This window comes from Nansenia antarctica, assembly GCF_963989245.1.
Source record: "Nansenia antarctica genome assembly, chromosome: 12".
In the NCBI taxonomy this organism is placed as follows: domain Eukaryota; kingdom Metazoa; phylum Chordata; class Actinopteri; order Argentiniformes; family Microstomatidae; genus Nansenia; species Nansenia antarctica.
Genome location: NC_137682.1, coordinates 5,698,808 through 5,709,387, shown reverse-complemented (window position 1 = coordinate 5,709,387; position 10,580 = coordinate 5,698,808). Strand labels below are relative to the sequence as shown.

At 40.7% G+C, this 10,580-nt stretch overlaps 1 protein-coding gene across 2 annotated transcripts; it reads left to right on the top strand.

Annotated features, from left to right (window-relative positions):
• Positions 1-4,405: 4,405 nt before the first annotated feature.
• Positions 4,406-9,525, top strand: LOC308168446 (volume-regulated anion channel subunit LRRC8D-like). Of its 2 annotated transcripts, none has more exons than XM_080543039.1 (2): positions 4,406-4,432; positions 6,326-9,525. In XM_080543039.1, exon 2 carries the CDS (start codon positions 6,328-6,330, stop codon positions 8,875-8,877), a length of 2,550 nt encoding a protein of 849 aa, XP_080399165.1. In that variant the 5' UTR covers positions 4,406-4,432; positions 6,326-6,327; the 3' UTR covers positions 8,878-9,525. The 2 variants fall into 2 exon arrangements, with proteins under 2 accessions (XP_080399165.1, XP_080399164.1); XM_080543038.1 differs by lacking the exon at positions 4,406-4,432 and adding an exon at positions 4,835-5,068.
• Positions 9,526-10,580: the final 1,055 nt, after the last annotated feature.

Sequence of the window (10,580 nt, the reverse complement as noted above, 5' to 3'; positions counted from 1 at the left end):
ATTAGATTGTCTGCAACAACTGCTTGATATGTCCATAACGTAATGTAATGATTTCAATTTAGAGGAACACCATTTCTTTGGTCAAGTGTACTCTACAATGACATTGAATGGGCAAGGTAGAACATACATTCTTCTGGATTTAACAGACAACAGCAGGTGGAGCTAAACCCCCCAAAATGATCTAACAAAATCGAAAATGGGCATTTTCCTCAAATGATAAATAGGATTGCATAGCACGGCTTTGAAATTCTGCTGCCTAATTTATTTATTTATTTTTTTAAATTGGGGGGGGGGGCATTTACATTTTAGACATCAAGCAGACTCCGTTAAGTAGGCCTACATTTGTCTAAAGTAAGTGAATCATCTATATACAAGTCCATATATAGGCTACTTGAACTCTGACAGAATTCTTGTTATTTTAACTGTTTACCAAAACATATTCAAGTTACACTTATATATTATTTTTCCAGGGACCAAAAGTAATTGGACATTTGACTCAAAAGTTGTTTCATGGACAGGTGTGGGCTATTCCTTTTTTAAAATCTTTATCAGTTAAGCAGGTAAAAGGTCTGAGGCCATCCTTCAACTGCAAAAACAAAACAAAAATCCATCAGAGAGATAGCAGGAACATGAGTGGCCGAAAAGTGGAGAAAAAAAGAACGCACTGGTGAGTTCGGCACCACAAAAAGGTCTAGACGTCCACAGAAGACAACAAAGGTGGATGAAAGCATCCAAAATATTTTACATGGTAAAGAAAAACCTCTTTACAATATCTAGCCAAGTGAAGAACAGTCTCCAAGAGGTAATATCATTATTATCCAAGTCTACCATAAAGAGAAGACTTCACGAGAGCAAATACAGAGGGTTTATCACAAGGTGCAAAGCAAACCATTCATAGCCTCAAGAATAGAAAGGCCGTGGCCTGGGGTGGCCTGGTCTAGACCCATGGACTAACAACAACTGAAGACAGCTGCAGGCAGGCCTGGCAAAGCATCACAAAGGAGGAAATTCAGCATTTGGGGTTCCAGACTTCGGGCAGTCATTGCCTGCAAAGAATTCTTGACAAAGTATTAAAAATGAACATTTTATTTGTGATTATGTTCATTTGTCCAATAACATTTGAGCCCCTGAAAATAGGGGACAGTGTATAAAAATGCTTGCAATTCCTAAACATTTCATATCATATTTTTGTTCAACCCCTTGATTGAATTAAACTGCCTGCACTTCAATTGCATCTTGATTGTTTCATTTTAAATCCATTGTGGTGGCGTACAGAGCCAAAATTATGGAAATTGTGTCACTGTCCAAATATTTCCGGACCTAACTGTACATCGGCCATCATAAGAAAAACAAAACTATGCTACGACTAGGGGCCATTGGCAGTCACAATGCTAGAAGGAAGAATGACATGGTGTCCTGGAGGGTGGAGCTCATACCACCCCTGCACTAGTCAAATCTCGCTACTCTCAACCCTTACTCCTGCATTGGTTAGATATCAGCTCTGCATTAGTCTAGCATAGCCATACCTTCAAATCACGTTGTTCTCTGGAGAATTTTTATATTAGCTGATCTGGCTTGGAATGAACTGGACGGAGTGATGGGAGAATGTGCTCGCAATTTCATTAGCTGTTACATTCAAACAACCCCACTTTCAAAAACAGTTTTTTCCCCTCTGCTATAAGGACTCTCAACACCTCACTGCACTAACCCTGTCAGACGTACTGCACTTTATAAGTTGTAAATATTGACTATGTTCTTGTCTTGTGGTTATGTGTGTACACGTCCATGTGATAGTTATGTGCAATGTGTGTATGTTTTTGACACTGCTGTATGAGCTTTTCCACCTGTACCGAAAACAAATTCCACCGACCTAGGTCGTGTGGTCATTAAACGATTCATTCATTAAACGATTCATTCATTCATTCATTCATTTGCAACCCCACTTTAAACAGGTAACTGTCCACCCTGTTGTAGTTACTTTCTGCAAAAGATTTCCCCAGGCCTTCCCATTTTGACGAGTTACCCCTGTACCAGTCAAGTCTCACTTCTCCTTCTCAAACCTCACCCTTGCAGATTACATTTTTTGTGCAGTGACCAACATACATGACACATTAGGGAACAATTCACAAAGAGCATTATATAGCAGCATTAAAATAAAAACAAAACAAACACAAGGGGGTTTGATGTGCACAGTACACACATACAATTTTGACGCAAATACATAATGAACATTTTCACGGTTACATTAGATTAAGTGCTGAGACATAAATTGGTAGGCCTGTATTTTCCTATATTTTCTAGACATGTTTTTCCACTGATTGAGGGATTAAAATAATTGGTACAATTCAGTAAGACTGCAATACCAAACCCTCTTTCATCTTTTTCATTAAAATTAATATTCATTGATTGTTGAAGAATATAACTTAATAATATAAAAATAATACATGCATGCCACACGATCTTAGTTCAACTGTGTTATCCCATCCGAAAACCCAAAATATGAGGTTGCTTTACTCTCTTAATTGTAAACAAACACCAAACACCAAACTATAATTTTAATCTCATGGATTGTCAGTGCATCCATAGCTCTGTCTCTGTCTATGAATTTGACAGTGGTTACATTTCTCCAACCCCATCCCTGTTAACCAAAAAGGTGGCGGGCGGGGTGACCACTTTGTTGTTGCTTAAATCCCAGATTCCCCATTTAATTATTTTACCATCTATTTAAAATCCCTAAAATCCCCATGTCATGTATTTTGTTCATTGCAATACAAATTATGCAGGGGTGATACTTGAGGGGTGAGGGTTGATGAGGAGGGGTGATGGTTGACGAGTGCAGGGTTGAGACTTGACTAGGGGAGTGGTGAGGGTAGAGAAGAAGGAATTACAAATGACTATGCGTCACCCGGGTGAGCAATCTCATCCAACAGTTCGTGAGCTTAGAATGATAAGGTTCTACCTCCGTTTAGGGCAGTTCAGAGATATTGAGCTTCAAAGTTTTTACATTCCATTATGTTTTGTGAGATGGAACCTTTGTAATTTATGAATTACTAACTCAAAAATGTCAACATTTAAAAAAATAACACCACACAGGCTTTAATAAACACCTAATGGATCAGATTATGTAAAAAACTCAATTTTGACCCAAAATTGAGATAGAACCATATAATTCTAACGTCACGAGTGGCCAATGCTGGCAGTACTCAGTGAGTCCCAAAATCCCATCTAGGGGATCGCTGTCTGATCCAGCCCGTGTACAGTCAGTCACAGGAGGGTTATTTCATATTCTGCACTGCAAAAAACATTCCAGTGACTTTTCCATATGTGGTCGTTAATTTAACAGAATTCAGGATAATAGAATATTAGGGCTTATTGTGCTTGTATGAATACTCATTAATTGTCATGCAAATAGGTGAGTAGGTCTGAGTCTTACTGATGAACAAACAGGCACACATCATGAAAGATATTTCTAATTACTGAATCACTTTGTGTTTGTCTCCTCACACTTCAAATAATGAGTGATGGAGATGTGTGTGTTTCTGTGTTATTGTAAAATGTATTCTTTGGTCAGGACTCGGGAGGTCTATCTTTTTGAATAATACACTGTGCACAGGGCCCTTTGTCAACAGAATGACCTGGTTGCTAGGACATCTGGGTACTTGGGCTGTCATCTGTCATCCCCCCGGGAGGCGGCCCTAATTACAAGATGGCTCCACCCAGGGCCGACCCAGGCCGACCACTGTGTCCACAACCATAGCTGTGAGGGCCTCACCTCAACTCCAACCTTATGCCCCTAGTGTCAGATTACTGTGGGTCTAAACACTATTTGCAGGGACATAACCACATAAGGCATATAGGCTATAGGTTATCTGGGGTGCTCACAATCAGAATAATTTCAGCTCAATTTCAGTGTTCTGTAGGGGACTTATTAGAACAATATTCAAAATGTAGGCCTAATAACATTCTCGTAACTGTAAAGTCATTATCATAATGCATGAGTAACTCATTAGTAACTCATTAGGGTATGGCTGCCGCCTCACCCATGTTTGATCTCGCATCTACCTTGCAAAGTAATACAGCACTCCCTTCTAAAAAAAAAGAAAAGAAAAAAGAAACACTTCCTCTGAGAGTACAAGGGTTGAGTAGAGGGGAGCCTATTCTTCTCACATTATCTAGCCTGGACCGGTTGAATCCTGTACCAAACTCAAGAGACACTTCCTCCACACTCCACACCGGTGCAAGCAACCAAATCCAGACATAGCTGGAAATCCAGCATGACTTCAGCAGTCAGCAGTTTCACCCAGGGTCCTAGATTCCTTGCATAGCCTACATATAGCCTACTAACACACACACTACTGACATACAGAGAGAGAGACAGACACACAGACACAGAGAGGGAGAGAGACAGAGGCATTAGCTGTTAAGAATACAGGTACACCTGATCCAATGCAAGCAAGAAAAAAAAATGTCACAGAAGGGTGTTCCATTCCATATTTGCTACAGCTTTTATTATTTATTTTTTGAACAGAGTTTTGGCTATGCATGCGCACTTAACAATATAGGCTACTCCTTCCAAACGATCACAGCATAGGGGTGCGTACCCTGGTCTGGTTTCATCGTAATCTAGAATTTGGTAGCAGACATTGGAAAGAAACTGTGGTGCGTGTAGGTTTGAGAGATAGCGCGTTTGGACGTTGATCTATGTCATCCACCAATGATAAACGCCGGTTATAACGCTTGCATGGAGCATGCTTCCATGTTTTAAGCTAATCGGACCACCCTTTTCTGCGAATTGCATGATTACGGAGGTAGAGACGGTCTGCGCACACTCACACCCGCGAGCTCGACTTGTGTGTCTCAGGTATGCGGGCGAGCGGCGAAGGATGTTACCGACAATCGCACTGTCACGAACAGATGGTTTTCGTTCGTCGCACACGAGCGTTTAATTCGTTTGCATGGTGGTTTTAGTGGGTTGAGTTGAGTTGGTTCGTAGGACGCATAGAGCAAAAACTGGAATGTAAAGAAAGGAAATATAACTGAGTAGAGAATACATACGTCACCAAAGAGAGTAAGTTTATTTTTACGTTTACGTTTATTTTTACGTTTATTTATTTTTCTCGGACTTTCTTTTTCACATGCAAAAAAAAAATATATACAGTTTTTTTTAAGAAAGTCCGAGACAATAATACCTTAATTAGAAATAATTATAGCGTATGTATATGTGGGCTAACCTGGAGCTGTTACTAATGCAAGTGGCCAGATAAGAAATTGCTAACACACTGTAAATGTTTAACGTTGTGGCACATGCTGTAGTTTAGTTACAGTCAGTGAGTGTGTAGGCTACCCCCATGGCTGTCACCTGACCCCGGACAACAACAGAAAAGTTAATGTGCAAAGATCTCTTGAACGAACGTATATTTGACATCTAGTTTCTTTTCCCAGTGAAATAAACATTTTTTATTTATTTTTAGATCAGAAAGGTTTTTATCAGTCCACATAGACTCTACTCCGTCTCTTTGTTATGTGTTGGTTTGTTTGATGTGTGCTTGATTATACCGTATGCAAACGTCATTGATGGCTTACTGGCATCTAGACCTATGAAGCCAAAAGTTAGGCTATAATAATGCTACATTTAATATTACTGTAATTGTAACAACATTTATTGATGCTGTTTGACACGAAATTGTTGCTGGAATCACCCGTGACATATCATCAATCAACAATGCCTCATTGATAATTCAACAAGTAGGCGTTGTTTTTGCATTCTTTCTAATGAAAAGTAGAAACACACAATCACTCGTAGGCCTATTAGTGTATGTTTACAATGTTGTTGTACCAACATTGTTTGAACCATTAGCATATAAACACGTATAACATGTTCTGCCTGGGAAACACGATCAGAGCAGAGAACAAAGATACAACACTGCAAATCCAGGAAGTGCCACATGCTGCCTCCTGCCATCCCATCATAACCCACATGTCGTAACCTGGCTGTAACTAGTCTTCATCAGGGGAAGCCGGCTTTAGCTTTGTCTTATCACACTTTCAACTACTAAAAATAGGTTTGAGGAGACGCAGTTGATGGAGATTAATGTTATTCAAGTTACTTATTTATCAATTGTTTTATCAACAATTTATTATTTAAGTTTTACCAAAAACGCCACTTTGTAAAATCATACAGTTAGGGTTCAGTCAAGTCATTGGTCAAGTACAAAGTACAAAACATCAATTTGAAGTGCTTGTTTTTAAGGTATAGTCTATTTCTGTTCTTCAAATAAGTGCTCTAATTTCCAGCTAAATAATACCCTATGTTCTTCCATTGCAGGAATGTTTACCCTCACTGAGGTTGCCTCGCTGAATGACATTCAGCCGACCTACCGCATACTAAAACCATGGTGGGATGTCTTCATGGACTATCTGGGGGTCGTCATGCTCATGTTGGCCATCTTTGCCATGACGATGCAGATTACCAAGGACCAGGTGGCGTGCCTTCCCTGTCTAGAGGAAGAGACGACAGGGCCAAACTCCTTCACCACACAAAATCCACAGGAAACGGCCTCAGCAGCAGCTAGCACGACAACTGTGGTTGCTGCACCGTTTGCCACTAAAGATCTACCAGACAGTGCTGTCCACGAGATCCACACCAGCCAACACACTGCTGTAAAGGCAGAGAACGTCTTTAGGCAACCCGAGCCAACAGGGATCAGAACGAACTTAGATTATCAGCAGTACATTTTTGTCAACCAAATGTGCTACCACGTTGCCTTGCCCTGGTACTCAAAGTACTTCCCATACCTTACTCTCATCCACACCCTTGTGCTTATGGTCAGTAGTAACTTTTGGTTTAAATACCCCAAAACAAGCTCGAAGATTGAACACTTTGTGTCCATTTTGGGACGATGTTTTGAGTCTCCGTGGACCACAAAGGCTTTGTCTGAAACAGCATGTGAGGACTCTGAGGAGAACAAACAGAGATTGACAGGTACCTCCTCTGCACCAAAACAAGTTTCACAGGAAAATAAAGACGAAAGCAACAATGCCAACCCATCTACCCCCATGCTTGGGAATGCTGGACTGAGGTTCTCAGCTGATAAGCTTATTGCGGAGGTCCCAAGTATGACCATATTGGACAAGAAAGATGGGGAGCAGGCAAAGGCTCTTTTTGAGAAGGTGAGGAAATTTCGCGCCCACGTGGAGGACAGCGATTTCATCTACAAGCTCTATGTAGCGCAGACTGTGGTTAAAACTGTCAAGTTTATTTTGATCTTGTCATACACATCAACCTTTATGGCTGCCATCGATTTTCGGCACATATGTGAACCCAATATCAAGCATCTAACTGGATATAAGCAGTTCTTTTGTACCCACAACATGGCTTTTATGCTGAGAAAACTCCTTTTCAGCTATATGGCCCTCATAATGATCTATGGAATGGTATGCTTGTATTCTCTCTTTTGGCTGTTCAGACGCCCCCTCAAAGAGTACTCGTTTGAAAAGGTCAGAGAGGAGAGTAGCTTCAGTGACATTCCCGATGTCAAGAATGACTTTGCATTCCTCCTTCACATGGTTGACCAGTATGACCAGTTGTATTCCAAACGTTTTGGAGTTTTCCTCTCTGAGGTCAGCGAGAACAAGCTGAGGGAGATCAGTCTAAACCACGAGTGGACCTTTGAGAAGTTGCGGCAACTTGTAACCCGAAATGCCCAGGACCAGCCAGAGCTTCACCTCTTCATGCTCTCTGGTCTTCCCAACGCAGTGTTTGACCTCATAGATCTGGAAATACTCAAATTGGAGTTGATCCCGGAGGTTAGGATCACTGCAAAGGTCTCCCAAATGACTAGTCTGCAGGAGCTGCATCTCTGCCACTGTCCAGCCAAAGTGGAGCAGACAGCCTTTGGCTTTCTCCGTGACCACCTCCGTTGCCTTCATGTCAAGTTCACAGATGTTGCTGAGATTCCCAGTTGGGTTTATTTGTTGAGAAGTTTGAGGGAGCTTAATTTGGTTGGGAATTTAAGCTCAGAAAATAACAAAATGATCGGACTAGAGTCCATGCGAGATTTGAGACATCTAAAGACATTGTATCTGAAGAGCAATCTCACCAAGATGCCCTCAAACCTCACTGATCTGTCCCCACACCTCATCAAACTAGTGGTGCACAATGACGGCACTAAACTATTGGTACTGAACAGCCTCAAGAAGATGACAAACTTAGCCGAGTTGGAGCTGCACAACTGTGAACTGGAGAGGATCCCCCATGCTATTTTTAGCTTGACCAATCTTCAAGAGCTGGACCTCAAATCCAACAACATACGCACCATTGAGGAGGTCATCAGCTTTCAGCACCTCAAGAGGTTGACCTGCCTCAAACTGTGGCACAACAAAATCATCACCATTCCAGCTTCCATAGGCCAGGTCAAGGGTCTGGAGTCACTCTACCTTTCGCACAACAAACTGGAGACGCTCCCCCCAGCACTGTTCCACCTCCCCAAGCTGAGGCACCTGGACGTCAGCCAGAACTCCATCACAGTGATCCCACCTGACGTGGGTCTCCTGCAGAACCTCCAGCACTTTGCCATCACATCCAACAAGGTGGAGGTGCTCCCCAAGCAGCTGTTCAGATGCACCAAGCTGAAGGTCCTGTGTCTTGGGAACAATGGCCTCTCTGTCCTGCCAGATACTGTGGGACAGTTGGTACAACTTGCTCAGCTGGAGCTGAGAGGGAACTGTCTGGACCGGCTTCCCTCACAACTCGGCCACTGCCACATACTTCGTAAAAATGGCCTCATTGTCGAGGACCATCTCTTTGACACTTTGCCTGTTGAGGTAAAAGAGAGTATCAGTCGGGAGACCAATGTATCCTTTGCGAGTGGCTTATAGCATAGAAACGCACACAGCACAGTTCAGATTAACTGACATTTCTACTATTATTCACTCAAGCAAATGAAACACCTTTTTATTGATTATTTTAATGCATTATCTCAATTGCACTATATGGTAGTTATGTGTACTTGATAAAGTGCGGGAGAAGGCATTTCCTCAGTGCAGGCTGGCAACTGTATGCCATGATAATTCAGAGATTTGCATTAAGGCCTATCTTTTCATCTACCAAATTTTGACATTTTCAAGAGAGAAAAAGCTTTTAGTTTGCTTCATAGTTTATTCAGTGCATAATATTGTTTGCTGGTAATTATTAATGACATAATATGTATTAGCTACTCAGGTATAATGTTAACCATGGGGGCTCTTTCTCAGTGAGAGCTTTCATAAAAATGTAATGTTTGTCGACACACTCGAGGTCCATTATCACATTACTATTCAAAGGGGGGGGGAACAACATGCTCTTTCTCTCTACAATAGTTAATTCACTTCAGTTCAAATCACATTTCATATTTTTTTCTAAACGATGTCCTATCGCAAAGACGCCCTTAAAGGAGTGATAGTAGTGTGTATCGATAAGAGGGTATTTTTACAGTGGGAACTGTCTTGAACTGCTTCTCCACAGTCTGGGCTACTCATATTTCTGTAGGGGTGGGCATCGACGATCGATAATTGATCGATAATTGATCGATAAGGATCTTGGTCGATCACAAAATAAAACATTTGGTCGATCACATTTTTTTGTGATCGACCAAATGTTTTATTTTGTGATCGACCAAGATCCTTATCGATCAATTATCGATCGTCGATGCCCACCCCTATTTCTTAGTTCACAAGTGGAGGAGGAGACAGGCCGAACCTTTGCCCCCATGTGGGAGTTGTACGCTGTCAGTTGGAATGTTTTTACAAAATGACAACCAAGTTTGTTTAAAGATAGTTGAATGTTTTCTATGGATAGCACCTCCATCACTGAACAAAGCCTAATGTATTTGGTAAATAATAATAATAATAATAATTGATAAGAGGGTTAAAATAGGGAGACAGCTGACTTTATTATCATGTTTTACAAAGTAAATAATATTTCATGAGGTGACAACAGCATCAATTAAGTGTACATTTCAGAATCATGTTATTAATGTTATTTAAGTGTACTGTAGATTAACTGTTCACAGTTACAGCAACAACCATTACTGACACACTCAAAGTCTGTGAATTTATGGCACAATAAATGTTGATTTTAGAGAAACTTTTCCCATTGTTGTTATTCCTCTGAGGTCCTGATTGGTCCTTATTTATGAACAAAGAATTGTAACCCACTTTAAAGTGAGGAAATTCCAGGTAGATAGAGCAGTAAGGCCTACATTTTTAGGGAGGATATCATGCATTAAAAATAAAGGGCAGTTGAAGAGCTTTCTAAATACAATCTGGAAGTCGACATCTGTACTCATATTATGATTATGATCAAACTTTTGTTTTATTGCTTTTTCAGTATTCAAAAATACTTCACAGATTTATCAATAATAAGTACAATTTTACAGATTGAAAAGGAAAAAGAGAAAGAAAAAACAACAACATACAAGTAAATAAATAAAGAGCACGCACATTCCTCTTGTCAGTGTGTAATATAAATTATCATCTAACAACATTATTCCTCATGCATATCCACTGGGTAAAGGCTATCATTATATGCTGTACAGAAAACG

What these genes read in the sequence shown, in the direction of transcription:
- LOC308168446 (XM_080543039.1), top strand. Translation starts at nt 6,328, where the DNA reads ATGTTTACCCTCACTGAGGTTGCCTCGCTGAATGACATTCAGCCGACC.